Source organism: Hylobates moloch, unplaced genomic scaffold, assembly GCF_009828535.3.
Source record: "Hylobates moloch isolate HMO894 unplaced genomic scaffold, HMol_V3 SCAFFOLD_14, whole genome shotgun sequence".
Taxonomy (NCBI): domain Eukaryota; kingdom Metazoa; phylum Chordata; class Mammalia; order Primates; family Hylobatidae; genus Hylobates; species Hylobates moloch.
In genome coordinates, this window is record NW_026652289.1 from 88,826,499 (window position 1) to 88,848,326 (window position 21,828).

The 21,828-nt window shown below is 48.9% G+C and overlaps 1 protein-coding gene across 1 annotated transcript in view; it reads right to left on the reverse strand.

Moving 5' to 3' along the window:
* Positions 1-21,828, reverse strand: part of OCA2 (OCA2 melanosomal transmembrane protein) — a 339,630-nt gene that overhangs the window by 249,004 nt on the left and 68,798 nt on the right. Inside the window, exons 5-8 of the mRNA XM_032174444.2 lie at positions 21,198-21,270; positions 17,088-17,248; positions 14,846-14,928; positions 13,517-13,670 (exon numbers count right to left, since the gene is read on the reverse strand). Of these exons, the coding sequence (XP_032030335.1) occupies positions 13,517-13,670; positions 14,846-14,928; positions 17,088-17,248; positions 21,198-21,270 (471 nt within the window). The remainder of the gene's footprint in view (positions 1-13,516; positions 13,671-14,845; positions 14,929-17,087; positions 17,249-21,197; positions 21,271-21,828) is intronic.

Here is a 21,828-nt window from a genome sequence, read left to right on the forward strand (position 1 = left end):
GCCATGTTCATTGCAACCATACACACACACACACACACACACACACACACACACAAATGGAATATCATTCACCCTTAAAAAGGAAGGAAATCCTGCCAATTTGGCACAACACGGATGAACCTGAATGCTAAGTGAAATAAGCGAGACAGAAGGACAAATATTGCATGATCTCACTTATATGAGGCTGAGGGGAGCTCTGGGGTCAGGGGTGGAAGGAGAAGAGGGTGTGGGAGATGAGGAGCTGACAGCCAGAGCTGGGCACTGGGGCAATGTGGTCAGGTAGGGGTTTGGATTTAATTCTACATTTCTCATTTAAAACATAACCAACTACTTGCCAAAAAACACATATTTTTCTTTCCTTGTGTGTCTGTGAAAGAGGAGAAAAATAAAGAACAAAGAGGAAGGGTGAAGGAAACTTGGAAGTTGCAGAGAAACTTCCAAACCACTTGGACACATCAGGAAGGAATAGATGAAGGTACCCAAGCCACAGGACAGCTGCCTGAACTCACAGCACTGCCCCCAGGGAGCTGCAGCCCCAGGATGTGGTGCTGGAGGACAGCATGCACCTCAGCAATGCCCTGAGGCCACGCACAGCCCTGACAAATGCCCAGCCGGGCACAGCTGCAGAGGAGCCACAGAGGCACCTGGTTCTCTGCAGCATCAGCTCCGCCGACAGATTCCAGCCAGGCGACCTGGAGCCTGGAGAGGCCGAGAGCTGCCGGGCCCACGGCACTCTGCACCATAAGTACAACAGAGTGGGCTGTGTGCACCAAGATGTTCAAGTAGGTCACTGACACGGCAAACATTGGCTAACAGAAATTGGTTCAGATGTGGGGCACTCCAGAAACAAAATGCTAAAATATATGGCAAGACTTTCAAGGTTGGGCAGGAGGCACCAAAAAAGCTGATACAAGAGGTCAAAAAATGGCAACTAGGCTTGTACAGTAGCAAAACATGAAGTAGGGGTGTCCCCTGGGATACCAAGGAAGTCAGAAAATATACCTAACCAACTTGGATCTTTGGAACATAGAGGCTTGAGCTGAGGCCGGAACAGGGGAAACTAAGAGGTGTGTGTCAGATGCTGGACCATGGAGCTGCAGGGTGTGGTACGACCCCATGGGGCCTCCCTGCAGGGCCTGCTCTGCCTGCTTCCTTTCTCAGCAGGGTGGAGGTGGGCTGTGGTGAGTGCCCTACCTCACTGTGGTCTGTAGGGTGCATGAGGGCAGAGAATTCCCACTCAGGCTGTGGCTGCTGGTCCTCATCCCATCACTGGCTCCTGCACTGGGGGCAGGAGCCCTTAACGGGATGAAAGCTTTTGGGGAGGAGATTGTTACCTGGTGTGAGGAGTAAACCTGTGGCTGCTGAGCGGTCCAGGAGAGCCAGGTTCCTGTGTTCCCAATCATCTTCTGCTGGCCTATCCTCAGCGGGCTGATGGGGAGGGCTCCAGGCCACGCGGGAGCCTCACAGGGCTGCATCTGTCCCTGCCGCCAAGGCCTGCTTTCCTCTGCTCTTACATGGATGTGATGAGTTCCTGGCCCCTTGTTCTTGTTGATATTTTGTCATTATTGTGTGTTATCTGATGTGTTCCCTTTGCAAGGCCCCTTGGACACCGTGTGACCCAAGGAGAAGGTATACACTCCAAATTCAAATATCTTCTGAATTCAGTTATTGCCCACAAATACTGAGCTGATTTTCTAGCCTGGCTTATGTTATGCAGAACAATAGATCCCAGAGCTCGAACGCACCACAGGAAATCAGTGGAGCAGTCCTCGAGCATCCGAATCCTCCTGGCTGTGATTTCACTTCTGAAGTGATGACGCCCAGCTGTGGGCTGTGGGCCTGCGGGTGCAGGTCAGCCACGCACAGACTATGCTTCTTCCCCCATGTGATCCTGCCTGGCCTGCAGGGAGAGCTGAATTTTCAGTACTCAGTTCATAAGGTACAAATTCCTATTGTATATGGAAAAGCTTTCTGCTCAGAAGCTATAGAAGCTTAGCTCCACAGTAAAACAGCCTGTGAGCTGCCAACTCCGCCAGCTTCGGAGAGTCACAGCAGCCAGCCACACTTCCCCAGCTTAGAGAATCGAGATGTTCCAAAAGCTGCTTTCACCTGACTGTATCCCTAAATACACAAAATTGAACAGGCGCTTTACCCCTGGTTCAGACGAGAGACGGCTCCGGAAGCTGGTGGTCCCCACCCAGGACGCCAGTCCATGCCCCACACGCGCTGCCGCGTTCGTCTCCCAGAAGAAGCCAGGAGATGTTACTCTGTTTTGTGGGTGAAGGGAGTAAAATGTGGAGAAACCACAGCCTAGAGTCTGAAAGCCTTCATTCTGGCTGCTGCACGCTGGCTGCGGGGAGCGACGGGAAGGCAGGGCCCTCGGTGGTGCAGCGCGTGAGCCATGCGCAGGGCAGTGTGCCCCCCGAACGCTGATCCCGAGGTGTGCCAATGACACGGCCCTCGGGGGTTCTTAGAAACGGGATCTCAAGAGTTGGCGGATGTCTGGAGACCGCCCTCGACGTCCACGAGGGTGGCGGTCCCACCCCCAGCCCAGCCTGCTTGCGTCCTCGATCTGGGTGCTCTGAAGGCCCAGGGCCACCCCACGAACCCGCCTGCGCCGCCGGCTCCCTCCACTGCGTCACTCTCCAGCCTACGCCCCGAGCGGGGAAAGGTGACCTGAGAGTGACGCGAAACCGAGGGTCTCAGCCTGTCCCTCCCCGGCTCTGCTGGTGTTCACGTAGGGCGCTGCACGCCCACTCGGAGACACCGTCCAGCCGCTGCCACCCAGGCCCTGGGCCCCACGGGTCTGCAAGACACCCGGCTTTTCCTTCCTGTGGGTCTCTCTTTGCGTCATTGATCCTTCCATTTACCAAAGTAGCCCACGGAAGAACATCAGTCCATCGTCTCCTGTTTTCAACATGGAAAAGCAGCCTAAGACATAGAAAGACCTGTGCACACTAGACAGCAGAAGCTGCGGGCCCTGGGGTAGGAGCATCCCCTGCGGCTCAGCCCCCTACTGGGCGCCCTGCGGCGGCTGTCCCCGTGGTGTGCTGCATTGTCCCCCGGGGCACTCTTGCCTGCCACCCAGCTCCTGAGAGCACGGGCTCCGGAAACCACCTCTCCAACCAGAGTGTGAGCAACAGGCCTAGGCCCTGACTTCGAAGCTAGGCTGCACGAGAGCCTGCGGGGGCACCAGCAGAGCACCCGGACCGTCGGGCACACACCCACACACAGACACACACAGTCACACGCCCTCACCTCACATACACGGTCTCACACCCACCCTTCCTCACATGCCCACACACTAACACAGTCTCACACTCACAAACTGGTACATACAGACACAACTATGCAGTCACACTGTGACACCCAGACACATGGTCTGACACACACCCTCACATGCCCACACACTAACAGTCTCACACACTGACTCACACACTAACTTGCACACACACAGAGACACAACAGAGAGTCACACTCTCACATGCAGTCACACACACATGGTCTCACACACAGATACCCTCTCTGTGACTCACACACAGCCTCACATGCACTTAAACAGTAATACACACACTCATGTACTAACACACACACAGCCACACACGCACGTGCACCCCAACGTCCTTCCACTTGATCCCGCGCTCTCATGGCAGCCCGATCTTTTGATGACAGACAAGGCCATGAGGGATCATCAGACTGTGGGGGAGGAAGCCCCTCCACCCCTTGAGTCCCAGATTTCTTCCTGTATATAAAAGAAAATCACCACGCCTCACAAAGTGGCTGTGACAGAAACTGTGTGCCAGCCTTGCCTCGCACTGCCCCTGCGAGCTGGACCGTGGTGTCAGGGCGTCCAGGAGGGAGGCAGGCTCGGGAGGCTCATCTCACACTGCCTGCAGCACAGCTCAGCTCAGCTCAGCTCAGTTCAGCCTGCCAGTCCTCGGCAACCCCACTTCCCCTCCTCAGAAGAAGGCTGATTCCATGGAAAGGGCTGCGATTCCACAGAAAGGGCTGGGGGGTGTCTTGAACCTAGGTTCAACCCTGCCTTTACCGCCTCCCAAGCCCCTGTCTCCCCAAGCTCACGTCTCCATTGGCAAAACAGGAGCACAACACCTCCTTCAGAGACCTTCTGTATGAGTTTCCCGGGCTGCTGTCACCAAACCCACGCTCCTCCGGTCCTGCAGGTAAGAGATCCAGCAGGTGCGCTACATCCTACATCGAGGCCTCACAGGAACGCATTCCTTCTGCAGGCTCTAGGGGAGAATCCATCCCTCACCTTCCCCTAACACCCAAATCCCACAAACAGGACCCCTCTTTTCCAGCTTCAAAGCCATCAACGGTGAATCAAGCCCTCACATCACACTTCTGTGACCCTTTATTCCATAGTCACATCTCCCTCTGACCACAGCTGGGAGGGCTCTCCATTTGTAAAGACCCACTGAGCTCACCCAGATAGTCTCTACATCACAAGGTCATTTGCATAATCACTCTGCAAAGCCCCTTTTGCCATGTGAGGTCCCATATGCAAACAGTCTGGGGGTTAGGATGTGGACATCTTGGGGGAAGTGGTCATTAATCAGCCTACTGCACCATTTCAGAATCAACATAGATGATGAAAACACAGAGCCAGACCCATGGTAGGAGCATGACAGACATCTGTTCACCTTGCACAGCCTTCTGGGCATTGGCTACAGATAATTCCCATCTCCTTGAGAAGCACCACACCCTGGTGAGAAATGTGGACTCCAAAGGCAGCCACTGGCCAGCTAGGGAACTTTGGGCAAGTGGTCTGACTTCTCTGTGCTTGATGTCCTCAACTATAAAATGGAGGTGGTGATAAAGTCTGCCTCATGGGGTTGTGGGGTTGTCCATTAACACACAGAGAATTCCCAGAACAGGGCTGGTCCCTCCGCACACATTAGCTCCTGTGGTTATCACCATCATCATTTTCTTTGAAGTCGGAGCCCTCAAGACTCACTGTGGCCCTCCTTCCTGCACTGGCTTCCTTTCGCCCCCTCCCCCCACCCCCCACCTCTCATTGGATCTGGCTTCGAATAACAGCATGCTCCAGAGCTCACTGCATGTGCAGGAACAGCCAAGGGCATGAGAAAGAGAGCCATCCAGGAGACGAGGTTGGAGAGGGTCCACCTCCTTCAAGCAGTCTGCAAAATATTTGCCATTTTTCTAAGGAATGATGTGGCTACTCACTTTGAGAAGAAATGCTGGATTCTGAGCTTGCCAGAAAAAAACGTGAGTAGCATGGCCCAGTGGCCAGAAGACCTATGTCCCATCCCAACTCCTTCAATTGCAAAAGTGTCTTTGCAATTCAGTTTATGTGTTAAGCAGAGGGAATGTATTACATAATCCACCAGTTTTCCTGCAGTTCTGAAGGAGTCCTTTTCAAGAAAGAAAAGGAGAAGTATCTCTGGAACAAGGTAATGGAGCAAGTTTGCCAGTGCTACAGGATGCAATATGTTCCATGAATCAGCAGTAAGAAGAGGCTTGCAGACAAAAAGAAATGAATGAGGGGGCAGAGCCATTGGCTACAGATTTAAATTGCAGCCCTGCAGAGCATCATAAGAACAGAAATTAGGAAAACCTAACTTGGAGGTTTGCAGTGTTATGGTACGTGCATTGAGTTTTGAAATGCAGCTCTTCTCTCTCCAGATATGCTTCCCATTTCTGTAAATTAAAATGGAGACTCCCTGGAAGATGGAAGGTGTTCTCTATTCATCTCTCTTGAATTTAATTTCACAGTTAATTTTTAAACCAAACACTACACGAACTCCTAAATTAAATATGGAAGGACCCAGAGCAATGAAACACGATGTTACACAAAGGCTGCATCATTTCGCTACAATTACATAAAGTGGGTGAAGGGAAAGAAAGGGCCCGCTTGTTTCCAGCAGAAAGGAGCCATGGTGGCAATCCTTCTTAAAACATAATACCAGGGGTTGGATGAAAGACACATGGAGAAAATGCATTGTCTCATTTCTGTTATGAAATATTGTTTATTAAGACTGTGTCAGAACTATTTTAATATAATTTTATACAGTATAAGGGCATAGAAGCCTTAGCTCTGATAATGGAATTTTTAGAATGCTGCATTGGGAAATCTCCTAGAGCCCTATTATAGATGCAAAGTGCAAGAGTTAGGAGGATTGCTCCAACTGTGTTCTTTGGGACTTTCAACAAGAACTACTTTACAAGATGGGCCGGGTGTGGTGGCTCACACCTGTAATCCCAGCACTTTGGGAGGCCGAGGCAGACAGATCACGAGGTCAGGAGTTCGAGACCAGTCTGGCCAACATGGTGAAACCCCATCTCTACTAAAGATACAAAACATTAGCCAGGGGTGGTGGCATGCACCTGTAATCCCAGATACTTGGGAAGCTAAGGCAGGAGAATTGCTTGAACCCAGGAGGCGGAGGTTGCAGTGAGCCGAGATCGCGCTATTGCACTCCAGCCTGGGCGAGACTCCGTCTCAAAAAAAAAAAAAAGAACTACTTTACAAGGGTGAAAGATACAACCCCAAATCCTCAGGCAAGAAAGTGTCAATCAGGATGATTATCTGTAGGACCAGAAGTATAAATAACCCAAGGTATTTCCTGAAATAATTTCATCCCATCAAGCTATTAAAAGACCTAAGGGAACCCTGGCTGATCCTTTGTTCCCATTCAGTCACTCACGGGTCACTGGGCACAAAGTCAGGGGTGGAAAGTGCCCACCCCCTGCAGGAGCCAAGTTAGACCAGACCCAGAGGACCTTAGCACCTGTCTCAAATATCTGAAGATGCTCTGGAAACCTTTGTTTAATATTTATTGAGCACCTGCTCTATGCCAGGCAGTGTCCAAGGCACTTGAATCAACACTGAACAAAAGCAACCAACAACAGACACAATAAGTGAGATGCAGCGCCCACAACAAAGCATGTGAAAAGTAAAGCAGAGGCTCCTCTTCAAAGACTTTCCTCCCCATCTCATTAGAAATAAATAGTAACTTCTCTTAGAAGCAAAGTTTATTCAAAGACCTGTGCTAACATTCTTAAATATCTGCTAGCCATAATAAAGAAATTAATGTACTTTATGTTCTTAGCTCCCAAAATTTAGCCTAATATTTGTTCTGGCATGCTTATACTAGTCCAAGCAAGCATTAGCTCATAGCCTGTTCCTCTTCCTTATTTAAAGGTGTTTGTTTTTACCTTTCTCAGCATTCTACAAGTTACTTCCTCCTTCCTTTGTTCTCCTCTGCCTTTGCCTCTTCTAAAAAGTTCTAAGTTGCTAGCCAATCAAAACAAATACAAAATGTGAGGTCCCGTTCTAGCCAGTGGAAACCAGACACAGCAGTAAGGTGGATGCTCAGGTTATAAATGACCCTGTCTCCTTTGTTTGGTGTACTCTCGTGGCAAAACTACTGGCGAGTGTACCCTTTCTGCAGAAAGTATAAAAATGCCCTTGCTGAGGAAATTAAATTTATGTTAAAGTGCTATTTCTTTACGGCACCAAAAAACAAACATTTCAAACAGAGCAGATGAGAAGGGATCAGGGAGGAGGCCATACTGAGGCAACAGCGTCATCATCTGGGGAGCAGCTGGCAGCAGCAGATTGGGAGGACAGGCAGGGGCATCTGCAAGCCACCCCAAGACTCCCCTGAGTGCAGCAGGATGCAGACAGCAGTGGCACAGCCTAAGCATGCCTGCCTGCAGAATCTAGAGACCTCCAGTTCTGGGGAGGCAGCCTCGCCTGAAACAAGACAACTTCTGAGTCATTGCCCAAGGCAAATTTTACCCCTAGAGTAGATCCCAGGAATGATGCAATGTTGGCTCCACTGCTGGAGAGCCCACAGGGCTGGCGATTGCATCCAGCCCTCCCCTCATAATGTGGACCTTCCCCTAGGGAGTTCTGGACACACAGAAGTCACAGAAACGTAAGGTAGAACATAGTATTCCTTTAGCACCCCTGCAGCCTTCTCTACCTTCCACATCAAGTAATAGACACAACAAAAGGACGGTGTTGAGTTTTCAGAAGTTGTTGCTTAGACTACCTATATAAAATTTATATTTGCAAGTTACAGTAGTATTATAAGAAAGGAAAAATCATATTACTTTAAGCCCACAGAATATTCATCAAGATAGACCATAAACCTGAGTCATTAAGAAAAAATTCAACAATGCCTGGGCACAGTGGCTCACACCTGTAATCCCAGCACTTTGGGAGACCGAGGTAGGCAGATCACTTGAGGCCAGGAGTTCACGACCAGCCTGGCCAACATGGCAAAAGTCTGTCTCTACTAAAAACACAAAAAGTAGCCAGGCATGATGGTGTGTGCCTGTGGTCTCAGCTACTTGGGAGGCTGAGGCATGGGAATCACTTGAACCCACAAGGTGGAGGTTGCAGTGAGCTGAGATTGTGCCACTGCACTCCAGCCTGGGCAACAGAGGGAGATTCTGTCACACACACACACACACACACACACACACAAAGTCAACAAATTGAAAGGATTAAATATAGTGTAAGTTCTCTAACTAGAAGTGAATCAAACTGTAATTTAGTAATAGAAAGACAACAGGAAAATCTATAATATCTAGAATTTAAACAACACACATCTGAATAATCATTGGGTCAAAGTGGAAGTCTCAGGGAAATGTAAGAATTAGAGAGAACTAACTGAAACTGAAAACACAACAGGTCAAAATCTGTAAGATGCAGCTACAGCAGTGCTGACAGGGAAAATTATAGTAATAAACACTCACATTAGAAAGAAGGATTTATTCCAGATATGCAAGTCTAGTCCAATATTCTAAAATAAATCAATGTAATCCACCATATCAAACAGCTAATAAAAAAACCGTATGAGCACATCAATTGACACAGAAAAGATGCTGACAAAACTCAACATCCAATTAATGGCTTTTAAAAAAAAAAAGAGAAAGAGAGAAGAAAAGAAAAAACACAACAAAAAACCCCTCTTAGTACATTAGGAAAAGAAAAGAATTTCCTCAGTCTCATAAAGAGCATCTACAAAAAACTAATAATATCATACTTCATGGTGAAAGACTGAATGCTTTCCCTTTAGGATTGAGAACAATGCCAGTCTTACCATTCCCATTCTAGCCACTGCAATAAGGCAAGAAAAGGAAATTAAAGACATACAGATTGGAAAAGAAGAAATAAAACTGTCCTCATTGCAAATGACATGATTGTCTACATAGGAAATCTCAATAATTTTATTTTTTAAAAACTCTGAGAATAGGTAAATTCAATAAAATAACAAGGTACAAGATTAACACAGAGAAAAATGCGTTTATATGTACTGACAATAGATAGGTGGAAATCAAAATAAAAACTCAGTACCATTTACAATTGCTCCAAAGAAAAGGAAACACTTAGGTATAAATTTAAGAAAAGATGTACAAGATCAGTATCATGAAAATTATTTAAAAAATCAAAGAAGACCAAAATAAATACTATGTTTAGGGACTAGAAGGCCATTCTAAAATGTGGATGTCAAAGCACCACATGAAAAAGCAACTGAAGTCCTGGAAAATAGAAATGTAACTTTATTCCAATAAAGCTGGAGGAAGAAGAGGGGAAAATGTATATGGAAAAAAAAAATGGCCACAGAATAGCCAAAACAATTTTGGGAAAAAAAATAGTAAGCGTGAGGAATCACTCTTGCCAGTGTCCAAACTTACACCTGCAGTAATCAAGATAGTGTGGTACTGGTGGAGGAACAGACACATTACCAATGGGACAGAATAGAGAACCCAGAGATATACCCCACAAATATGTCCAATTAATTTTTAACCAAGGAGCAAATGCAATTCAACTGAGGAGGGATAGTCTTGTCAATAAATGATGTTGGCCCAACTGGACAGCCGTAGGTTTAAAAATGAACCTTCACTTAAAACTCTCACACAAATACAAAAAATAACTCAAGGCCTGGCACCGTCACTCATACCTGTAATCTCAGCACTTTAAGAAGCCAAAGCAGGAGAATCTCTTGAGGCCAGGAATTCAAGACCAGCCTGGGCAACATGGCAAGACCCTGACTCTACAAAAAAAATTTTAAAACTTAGCCAAGTATGGTATTGCATGCCTGTAGTCTCAGCTACTCAGGAGACCGAGGCAGAAGGATCACTTGAGCTGCAGTGAGCTGTGATCATGCTACTGCACTCCAGCCAGGGCGACAGACTGAAACCTTGTCTCAAAGAAAAAAATAATAATAATAAAACTAACTCAAAATAGATCCTGGTCTTAAAAGTAAAACTGAAAAAAAAATAAGAAAACCAATCTTTGGACTCTGGAATTATTGCAACTAAGCAATAAGTTCTTAGACTTGACACCCAAACCACAATCCATAACAGAAAATAATTGGCCCAGCACAGTGGCTCATGCCTGTAATCCCAGCACTTTGGGAGGCTGAAGTAGGTGGATCACTTGAGGTCAGGACTTCAAGACCAGCCTGGCCAACATGGTAAAACTCTGTCTCTACAAAAAATACAAAAAAATTAGCCAAGCATGGTGGCACGCACCTGTAGTTTTAGCTACTTGGGAGGCTGGAGCAGGAGAATCACTCGAACCCAGGAGATGGTGTTGCAATGAGCCGAGATCGGGCCATTGCACTCCAGCCTAGGCAACAGAGGGAGACTCCATCTCAAAAAAGAAAAAAAAAGGCCGGCACTGTGGCTCATGCCTGTAATCCCAGCACTTTGTCTCCAAAAAAAAAGGAAAAAAAATTATAAACTAGAATAAGGAAAATATTTGCAAACCACATATCCAACAAAGTCTTTATATCTATAATATATAAAGAACAGTCAAAGCTCAACATTGATGAACAATTCAATTAGAAAATAAGCAAAAGGCACATACAGATGTCACATTGAAGAAGATATACAGGTAGCAAATAAATACACGAAAAGATAATGTCCAACATTATCATCTTTAGAAAAATTAAGTTGAAAGCACAGTAAGATATCACTACACACCAATAGAAAGACCACACCCTGTCATAGGCAGGGGCACATGGACAGCTATAACAGAAGGGCCTTGCACCACGAGATGTGTAGAGCAAGCCGTGTAGGGAGACCTACTAAAAGACTGCCAGGAAATGGATGGTCTGCATGGGGAGGCAGCCTCTGGGAGGTCTTGGGCTGCCACACTGCTCATGGAATCCAGGGACTGCCCTCCAAGGCCCTTCCTGAGACCCTGCCACACACCCTTCTATGTGTGGCTGGTTTCTGTGTGGTGGCCTCTGCTTTTTGTTTCTGTAAGGGTAGAAACCATGTCGAACTGGCCTCTTAAATATCTGCTAGCCATAATAAAAAAAATCAATGTACAGGACTTTTAAAATTTAGAGATGGCTTTTTGTAGAGAAGGAGAGGTTTTTTCTAAATGACAAATAATAATGACCATTAATTAATGAAAATTAATAAATCTTTGCAAATTACGTAGTTTTCGAACGTTGAACAATTTTACAAAAAAGTGAACAAACCCTAGAATAACAGAGAAGCCCATTAAAAATAATTGGCATTGTATTGTATTTTTTAATTAATGACTGTAACTAATTAAAGCACATTGAATTTATTAAATCTATAATTGCAAAATAATAGTAAAAAAGAGGAAGAGAGAAACTAAATAAATTCAGTGGATACCACTGGAAGTTACTAAGGGAAGAGCTCATTACTAAGAAAGTTGATCATTACAGAAATAGGACTTATCTTAGGCAGGCAGTGGGCCCAGGTGGGTATTAAAATCATTAAGAGAAAAAGTGGCAGGAGCTGGGCACCTTTCTCCACCACCTCAACTCCCTGGGCATTCTCCGCACCCCTGACAGCAGGACATCCAGACACAGGGTCCTCCTCCTGGACGCAGGCCAGACCCCTGCACACCTGTGAAGCACGGCCACCCCAAAATGGAACCTGAAGGCTTCAGATCTCAATTGTAGTCTGTAGGAAATAGGAAGAGCAGCTAATTCATCCCATGAGGAACCCAGCAGCTGAATCAGGGCATAGAATATTCTACAGAACAACAGAATAGGATTTGTCAACTAGATGGTGATGCAGTAAAGACTTCACCTAGCCTGAGGACGTCACCTTTAGAAGAGCCCTTGGCTGGCTTCTGGGTACTCAGCTTCGAGACTATTCCCTCATTACCAAAGAGAAGGCTGTCTTGTGGGCCTGGGGCATTGTGTTCTGCTGTATTACCTGCATGCCCAGACTGTATAAAATGTGATTTATAAATGGTGCACACCTGCTTGCCTTCTGGGAGTCAGGATCTTGGTAAGCTGAGGGTGACCATCTAACCAGCTCCCACAAAAACTCAGTTTTCAACAGGCTGCCTGGGGCAGAAACACTGCACATGGCTGTCTCTGGCTGCTGGAGGGAGGGGCATGCTCTGTGTGGGCCCTCCCGGGAGAGGAGGCCTTGCAGAAGCCCACTCCTGGGTTGCTCCAGGCTCAGCAGGTCTCCACTGCCGGGCATGGCAATAAACCCCAGCCCAGAGGACAGCTGCCCCTGAGCCTGCGAGTTCCTGTGTCAAATCACAGGGTGGTCATGGGAACCGTGAAACAACAGTAATATGGATTTAAAAGAAAATGGATAGAAAATGGAGGGGACAAAACTGTTCTAGAACTGAAGAGATATAAGAGATAACAATTAATCCTGTGAGTGGCCCTTGTTAGACAGGTGAGGGCTCAACTTACTGGGGTCGTCATTCCTCAGCAGGTGGACTCAACAACCACAAGCAAAGTTCTGGAACTTTCCTGGCCACTCCTCCAGCCTGCCATCTCCTCAACATCCCCAGGTATTTCTCAGACCTATCCCAAGCTCACTAGGACGCGCCTCTAACGGTCACGTCATGCGCCGACCTTCCAGGCTCCTGTCCGTGTTGTGGGTAAGTTTGATTTCATAGTTAAATCAACAATGGACCTGCCCAGCCCAGGAAGGGTCTGCACGTCGCTTCGTGCTGTTGAAGGCATAGCCACACTTAGAACTTCCCAGAAACATCACACTGACTGGACTTAAGATCACATGTGGAAATGCCCATGAGCCAAGTATTAGACGGAACAGATAATCAGATAATCCCTCCGGGCACACAGCCCCAGGCCATCCGTGTCCCCTCACACACAGAATCCCACGGTGCAGGTGGGCACAACTGAGCGCACCCATCACACAGGTGCAGACTCTGAGTCTCAGAGGAGACTGTGACTCTTGTTCCCTCAAGGTCACACTTGGAATGAGCAGCGGAGAGAGAGTAGAAAATTGTATGCACATTCTGTTTTCTCAGGTACACTTCTGCTCCTAAAATCCATCCTTTTCATGTCAGTTGCCAAGATTCAGCAAATATTCCTGTATGGTTCCCTTTCTACCTAGAGAGAGGGACACGCTAATCTTTAGGAATGATGACGCTAGTCCAGTTTGATTAAGGAGTCAGGACTGAGCCCATCCAGAGTGTCTCGCGAGTCTCAAGCCTCCCTGACTGTGGGCCCAGACAGATTGGGGGAGCAGGTGTGAAAGTTACCTCAAATATGATCAGCGCGTAGACGCCCGCGAGGATGGCCGTCGCAATGGTCACCTGGGCTTCTACACTTCCACGGAGGTACTGATGAGCCATCAAAAGAGGGACAGCCTGGGTCTGCTGGAGGGAGGCCTGGATGCTGATGGACACCGTCTCTCTGCAGAACGAAACAATGACCTTACTGTTCACAAGGTCAACAGTTAGGGGACCTCCCCTCTGTATCAGCCATGGCATTAACCAGAGTCCAAATGGAACAATTCCGCCTAACGCCCAATCTCACAGCTGGAAGAGCAGTGAGCACAGGCCAGCGGCGTGAGACACAGGACGCAACCTCCCTGCAGCCAAGCCCGACCAGTCCAAGCAGACCCCTCAGCCTCCCTGTGATGCCACCCGACAATGAACAGTGAGTAGGGGCCTGCACAGAAGACGCCAGCCATTGAACTGGCTCTTCCTCCTCCCCAACATACCCGACCACTTTACCTGCTAACTAAGAGCAAAGCCAGCTATTTGAACTCCAGTCCCTGAGAGTAGGGAGACGCACTATAGACGAGAAGCCTGCAAGTGACCACAGGTCTGTGGTGGACACTGAAGCATTTTTTCAAGATCAGTCAATACATTTTATGGGCTGAATTGTGTCCCTTTCCTCCAAAAACAATTCCTATGTTGAAGTCCTAACCCTGAGTACCTCCAAATGGGACTGTAGGTAGAGGTAGCGTCTTTAACAAGGTGAGGAAGGTTAAATGTGGTTATGGGGATGACTCCCAATCCAGTAGGATGGGTGTCCATACAAGGAGAGATCAGAAGACAGGCACAGAGGGATGGCCACCTGTAAGCCAGGGGAGAGGCCTTGGGAGAAACTGACCCTGCTGACACCTTGACCTCGGACTTCCAGCCTCTAGAATTACAAGGTAAATGTCTGACATTTAAGCCACCCAGTGTGTAGTACTACGATACGGCAGCCTTAGCTGTCTAACACACCAACCAAGAGTACCGATTGAATATGGAGCAGCATTAGGTAAGGAAGAAGAATCCTAAATTTCCTAGAATTCTCCACTGTACAGCTTCACATTAATGAAACTAGAACATCAACCAAAAAATACCATTTGTTTCAAACTGACTTCTGCAGTCAATCCTCTTATATCCTGACACCCACAGCTACAATGCCCTCCCACAGCCTTTGAGCTCACTGTCTACACAGCATGAGTGCCGTGTCCAAGCCACATGCTGACCTGGTGCTGTGTGGGCCGAAACTCAGTGTCCTGTAGGTCAGACTCCTTTAAACACACGTGTCCCAGACAGCCTGCCCCAACACCTCACTCACTGAGAACTCACCTGGTCAGCACCTCAAAGGTCCTGCTCATCACTGAGTGCTCGCTTCTCCTCGGATTTAAATACACCGTCCAGTTGTGAGTGACCTGTACAAGCCAAAGCATAAAGTTATGGTGAGGCTTTTCACCTGAGACACCATCTGGGATCTGCACTGCTCAGTCTAGGTATTTGTTTCAAAAAAGAAAAGGAGAAAGAAAGAAACAGGAGAGCATCTTTATTTGAGCTCTCACATCTCTGATGTTAGGAGCTAGTGCAGGTGGTTGGAGCTGGAAATTTCCACAATTTAGAGAGCTTTGTTTAAGAAAAAGGATTCAAAAGAAAAAATGCAGAATTAGTGTACAAAAGGCATAGAAGTAAATAGTGATTTAATACAAGAAAAAGAAATCACACCCAGACGCGCTGGCTCACGCCTGTAATCCCAACACTTTGGGAGGCCAAGGTGGGAGGATCAGTTGAGGCCAAGAGTTCAAGATCAGCCTGGGCAACAGAGCAAGACCCCTGTCTGCACAAAAAAAATTTAAAAATTAGCCAGGCCTGGTGGCATGTGCCTGTGGTCCCAGCCACTTAGGGGCTGAGGCAGGAGGATCCCGTGAGCCCAGAAGTTCAAAGGTACAGTGAGCTGAGATCATACCACTACACCCCAGCCTGGGCAACAGAGTGAGACCCCCGACTCTAAAAATTTTTTAATATAAATTTTTTTTATTTAAAAAATGAATCACTACAAGTTACTAGAGACTTGGAGAACTCTTCTGAGTGCTCTGAGTCCTGAGAACTGCTTCTGCAACTGCTTGCAACCTGGAGGCAACAAACCCACCCCCAGCAAACCTTCCACACCCCTGTGCACAGGAACCCCTGCAAGGAAAGGCCCCAGAGTGAAGCTTCATTCCCTGCCTTGCATGTTCTTGCCCCTGGGGTGCAGGAGAGTGATCAGCTGGGGAGGCAGCCTGGGGAGCGGGGGAGACCCTCAATGGGAAGATGCGAATCTCGCCCACAAATCACAAAGGACACTGAAAACAGGATCTCTGAAACTGGTCAAAGCAAAGAAGCACACGCATGAGAGAACACAAGTTCTTTTAGGTACTTCAGTGTTTGCAAAGAGCGTGTCTGGGGGGAAGAAAATCCTTTAGTAAAGATCTCTTGGGTTTCCCATGTTTCTGGGGCTGGATTTGCCTGTGGGCATTTTGGGTGCATCAGCATGTTAGGAAGGGCCACCCCAAGAGAGCAGGGAGGTGCCATACAGATCATTTAATCTGGATTATTAATATGCAAGTGCTGGGGAGGCAGCGGGACCGCAGGCTGTGTAAGGTCCTGCCCTTCTCCATGCAAGGCCCAGGTCAGAGGGCAAAGGTCATTGCTCATCACCAAGGAGTGATGAGGAACCAAGGTGACATCCTAAGACCCTGGCCAGGGCAGCGGTTCAGAACATTGGTGTTGCGTCAGCCATGGTCCAGGAGGCTGCATGCTAGTTCATGAGACCTTTGCTCTGTGGACCATGCTCTACACGGCAGGAAAAGGTGAGGGTGCATTCATTCTTCAGATGCTCCATTGTAGGTGACACAGCCTGTGCATGGGCGGGGTTTCCTTCTACTGGCCATAACAGGGAACATCCATGAACCAGGGCTACAACTTCCATGCAGAAGTCACCGTGATAATCCAGTGGAATCTCTGAGGCCAGGGCTCGGGGGAGTCAGGCTTGCATGCAAGGAGCCCTGCCTCTGGAGTCTAGGTTCTGGGCTGCCATGACAGCCACCACTTCCTGGCTGCCTTTGCAGGATGTGAATGAAGGCTTGACAAGGCTCAGAGACAAGGCTGAGCACAGGCCTACACAGATGCAGCAGCTCAGAACTTAGGCACCATCTTAGCAGGTGTCCACAAACACAGTAACTGTGCTGTGGAAGTGTCTTCTGAACCATGACGTAAGGCCGGGACTTAACTGCACTTTAACAACAGCAAAAAAAAAAAAAAAAAAAAAAGTTTTTTCATTTCAAATGTATGTTTCCTGAATGGCCCAGCAAAATCATTTTGAATAATGAACTTGTAAGCCTGATTTTACTGTAATGGCAAGAGTTTCATAAGTAGAGAGATGGTAAAAAGGGAATTTCAACAACAAAGCAAAAGATAAGAAGAGCCAATGAATTGACTAAGAATGGTGTCCTCCCCATCCAGTCCATTCAAGAGGAAACACAATTTATTATGAGATGAAATGAGATTTCACAATTCCTTTCAAATAAATTATCAGCATAACCTGCTGTGGCCGCCGCCACCTGGAGCCCAACGTGTCGGCCTGAGTCAGCTCCACCACGATGTGCTCTTCCCTCCCAGGACGACTTGGCCCGCTGGCCACTAGGGCCCCTGCCAGGTCCACCTGCAGAAGCGTGGAGTCCACGTGGCTGCTGAGGTTCATGGCTCGGAGAGTGTCAAGGAGAACCACAAGGCAGGCAGGAGGAACCCCATGTTCCCGCCGCCCGCCAGACACACACCCTCCTTGGACAGTGCGCGAAGAAATGTTTCCCCAGGTGCCCCACGCCCTTGGCCATCAACACAATCTTCCTGCCTTTCTCATTACCCACATCTCAGCCCTCATCCAAGACCCAACTTCCCTGAAGCAGGTCATGACCCTCATGTGAGAGGTGCCCCCCACACTGGGGGAAGGGTGCATCCTTAGCTCCAAAGATGGAGGGAGGCCAAGAGGGACCTGAATGGACAGGCCTCGCCAGGGCCCCTCCCAGCCCATTTCCTGCGCTTGCTCATGTGCTCTCATCCTATCACGCCTTTCACGACTCTCCACTCTTCATCAAACCTAGCATCAAAACACCAAGCTCAGCTGTTTCTTGTCAGGCAACACTTATATGAAACACATGAGTATGCCTTTTTCTTGTTAACCTGTCCTTCGTGTCTAATCTGCAGGGCCCTGGTTGGAGAAGCTAGGAGGGCAAGGAAACAGTGTTTTCTCCTCCCCTCTGAATCACACAGTCTCCTCCATGTCCTCCGAGAGCCCAGGATGTGGCGCTGGGTGTGATACAAAATGCATCACATGGGAAAAAGGAGAGAAAGAAAGGGAGGGGTGAAGAAGGAGGGAGGGAGAGAATAGGGAGAATGGGGAGAAGGGAGGGAGAAAGAGAGGAGAAAGAAGAGGAGGCAGCAAAGAAGAGTGGGAAGGGAGGGAGGGAGGAAGAGAAGGGAGAGCGGGAGGCAAGGAGGGCGCCCTTAACTGATCTGCTTGTAGAGGTTTGCTGGCTTCTGTACATTTGCCCAATGCCCTGGGAGCCTCTGACGGGCCTCCCTCAGACAACAATTCAGGGACAAAGAATTTCAGGTGCTACAATTACAGGGTTCTAAAATAGACCCTGCAACTACTGAACCGACACGGCCCGGCTGCTGCAGGAGACACTGAGGTTCTGAAAGAAAGGTGGTTTTGCTATTCACTGGCTAAAGGAGAGTGGTGCTTTCTCCAGAAGCTCCTCCTCTCACAGCAGACACCCCCGGTGTCCTTCCCCCAGGCTCCTCCACAGGGCAGGCCAGAGGGCCGGGAGGAGGACCCGGAGCTCCTTGCTCAGAGGACAGCCCTGAGGACGTTGCTGTGGGCCTTTCCAACCAGCCCGAGGCCCCTCCTACCTCACACCTACACTGCACGCCCTTTCTCTGGGAATCACCTTGGGGGGGGCGGGGTCCAGCTGGCTTCCTCTCCTCCCCAGGCAGGCCTCATGCCTGCAGCTTTCACAAAGCTCAGGGTCTTTCAAGAGGGTCCGTGAGTTTCCAGAAACTGTGGTTAATCCCTGGGAACACTGCCCTTTTCCAAGGAGCCTGCTGGAGGCTCAAATCACCCTCATCGTGGCTGGTGACCCATCGCGCTGGAGGACGCAGCACGTCTTCCCCCCTGCGGCCTTCATCTCTCCCAGGCTGTCTCTCCCTCTTCATCCAAAGTCGAAGACCACGCAGGGAAGGCGAGAGAGCTCCCCGCCCCCACCCATCCCCACCCCCTGCCAAGAAAGGCAGGCCGGCCTGCCCCCTGCTGGGAGGGACTCAGGCTGTGGGGTCCTGCGTGGGGCCTGGTGCACTCAGGCTGCTCGAGAAGGAGCTCGGCAAAATGCTGTAGAATAAAGGGGCCACACTGGGGCCTGAGTGGGATGAACAGAGGGCTGAGGCTATCATCTCATCTCAGTGCCCTAAGCTGCTGTGCTCGCCTGGGATCTCTACTGACTGATCAGGTTTGGTGCCAGTGTTCCCTGAAATCTCCCCCTCCTGCCTGAGTCCCACTGAGGACGGTTTCTGGACAGGATCCAGCCTCCCACTTCAGGTTCCTGGGTCAGCCTGGCAGCCGGTTGCTCTATCTCCCCTTCCCCTTGCGGGAAAGTCCTGCCCAGGAGGGCGGCCTGTCCTGGGAACTTCATGAGGGGGGCCAGGAACACAGGGCAAGTCTTGGCTTTCTTCATCCTGGGAAAGTAATGCAGAGGTCGAGGCACAGGAATGAGAAACAAAGTCTGTCAACATCACACAGCTCTTCGGTTCTCTCACATGGAGATACTTTAACTACAGCTCAGGCACAGTTTTAAAGTGATGAAGAAAATACAAACACGTGCACATGTGTTCAGCTGACATCAGCGCCACCCTGACCCCAGTGGAAGTGGAGTGCTTCTAAAACTGTGGGTGCCTCCGTCCACTGAGCAGAGGGAAGCACAAACTACGACCAGTGCGCCCCCGGGCTCACCAGAAAGCCTCAAGTGCCAGGCCTTTCTGGAAGGCTGCTGGTGCCCTGCCGGGCAGGTCGCTGGCTAAGGAGAGGGTGTCCTAGGAAGATGTAGTGAGACTGCCGGAAGGACTACAAAAACCAAGACTATGCAACAGATTACAGCAACGGCAAGGAAAGCAAGCCAGTTTCCTAAAGTTTCCGTTCACTAAGGCTACCAAGTAAGTAGACTAAAGAAAAAAAATCTTGCCATTTAGCTAACTGAATTAATTCCTTTTTAAATAATAATCATCAAAAATATTTGGCCTGATCAGAGCACCCCATCGGAGGGTCCCATCTCTCCAGGACCCTCCACGGATGCCCGCTGCCCTAGCAGCACTGGGGGCTTCAGGGGCCTTCATGCACAGACACCTTAATGACCATGTCCATTCCAAAAGAGGCTCTGGACCCTGGCTGGAGAGCTGGGAAACAGCACTCCCACCCTTTCACCCAGAAAAGGCTGGGCGGACATCAGTTAACCGCCCACTCCTGATCCCAGAATGAGGCTGCAAGAAACAACTCGCCTGAAACCTAGAGCGAAACAGGTGACTGTAGGGAGAGGCGGCTTCCCTGGGACAGGTGCCAGCTCCACGCGTCAGAATCAGGCAGGATTCAACCAGAAAATGTAGACATTGCTCAAGGTCAAGTGTGGGCTCGCATGAGCGTGGGAGCCTCTGAGAGCCACAGATGGAGGTGTTCACATCTTCTTGCAGGTTTTTCCTCCAGGAACCCCAGCGGACACTCCCCAGGAAGACAGGAAGCCTGGAGAAGATCCCGGGAAAGCATCCCCCAGTGATGCCAAGCTTCACCCTCTCCTGCTGCCTCTATCTCCCCTAGGGAGCAAAGGCCTTCATTTGCTTGGGAAGTGCATCTAATCTGGCAGCCAGAGGGCACAGTGGGAATTCCTGCGGCTAAGAGAAGGTAGGAGGAGAAAAAAGTAGCTGTTACCCCAGTGGGAGGGGTGGGCATAGAGCAAGGTCTGGCAGACAGCTGGCAGGGTGCCCGGTAATTCTGAGTGTCTAGTGCACCACAGGTTGCCACAGCAACCGCAAACCTCAGCACAGCCAGATTCTCGCTAGATTTACATGAACCCTCCAACTAATGCCTGCAGAAGTCAAAGCATGCTCATCTCCAAGCTTAAACACCACTGGCCTCTGTATCTACTATCCTACAGGATGTATATGACTTCTAACTAAAAATTCTGAGGCATGCAAGAAGGCCAGAGCAAGCACAGTAGGAGGTGCCACAGCAGTCATCAGTGCAAGGTGACACAGCCAGGACGGCAGGGACTGGAAGATGGGTCACGCTGAATGCAAAAGAAATGGGGGAGGAAAGGAGTATCCAGGAGCTAGGGAAAGCAGGTCCTGGCTGGAATATGCCCTGCTGTCCCCCTTCCTCACTCGGAGAGCTCCACCACCAACCCTGCCACTGCCTCCCTGGAGCTCCCCGCCCCTCTATCCTGAGACTCCATCTCTCATCAAACATCCTGGAGAAACAAAATTCAAGTGGGTGAGAATGGTAACGGCCTGTGCCATGGCCTTCAGCAGCAGTCACAACCGTCTGCGAGTGTCTCCTTGCATTTCAGATCTCAGCCAGGCGGCTGGCCATCTCAGAGTGGATTTTGGATACAGTAGTTCTCCAGCGGTGACAAGGCCAACAGCTGCCAAAGCTTTCCTTGATCAGGATATAGGCTGAACAAAATCTGTAACAATCAGAAACGTTGAATGACGGAGGTGTGGTATGAGAGCAGTAAGGTGTAAATCATTTTGATAACAGTTGAAAACAGATGTGATGATGGGGCTACTGTGTGTATCCAGTACGTGCCAGCTTACTCTGAATAGCTTTGTCTTAAATATTATAATATTCTGATTCATTACAGCGTTCAGCTACAATGGGCCCTGATTATTGATATCTGCCAAATTTGAGGATTAAATACCTGGTCATAAAATTAAATCATCAAAGAGGGATAAATGTAGTTTTCTCACAATGGAGAATAAAGGAGTATGACCCCTGTGATGGTTAGAGCATGTGTTTGTGGTAGCAGGTGTTTGTGAAATTTGCAAAGCACCTTATATACCATCAAAAAGTAAATTAAACTGATGATAACATGAGATTATAGAAGTTCAAATCATTCCTCAAATTCTATTTTGGATATCTCCACAAATCACCTAAACCCCATCTCACAAAATAAGGCTGAAGACTGGACACAGAGCTCAGGTCAGCTCTTGGGGACCAGGGGAGACCTGGCCCACCCTGCCCA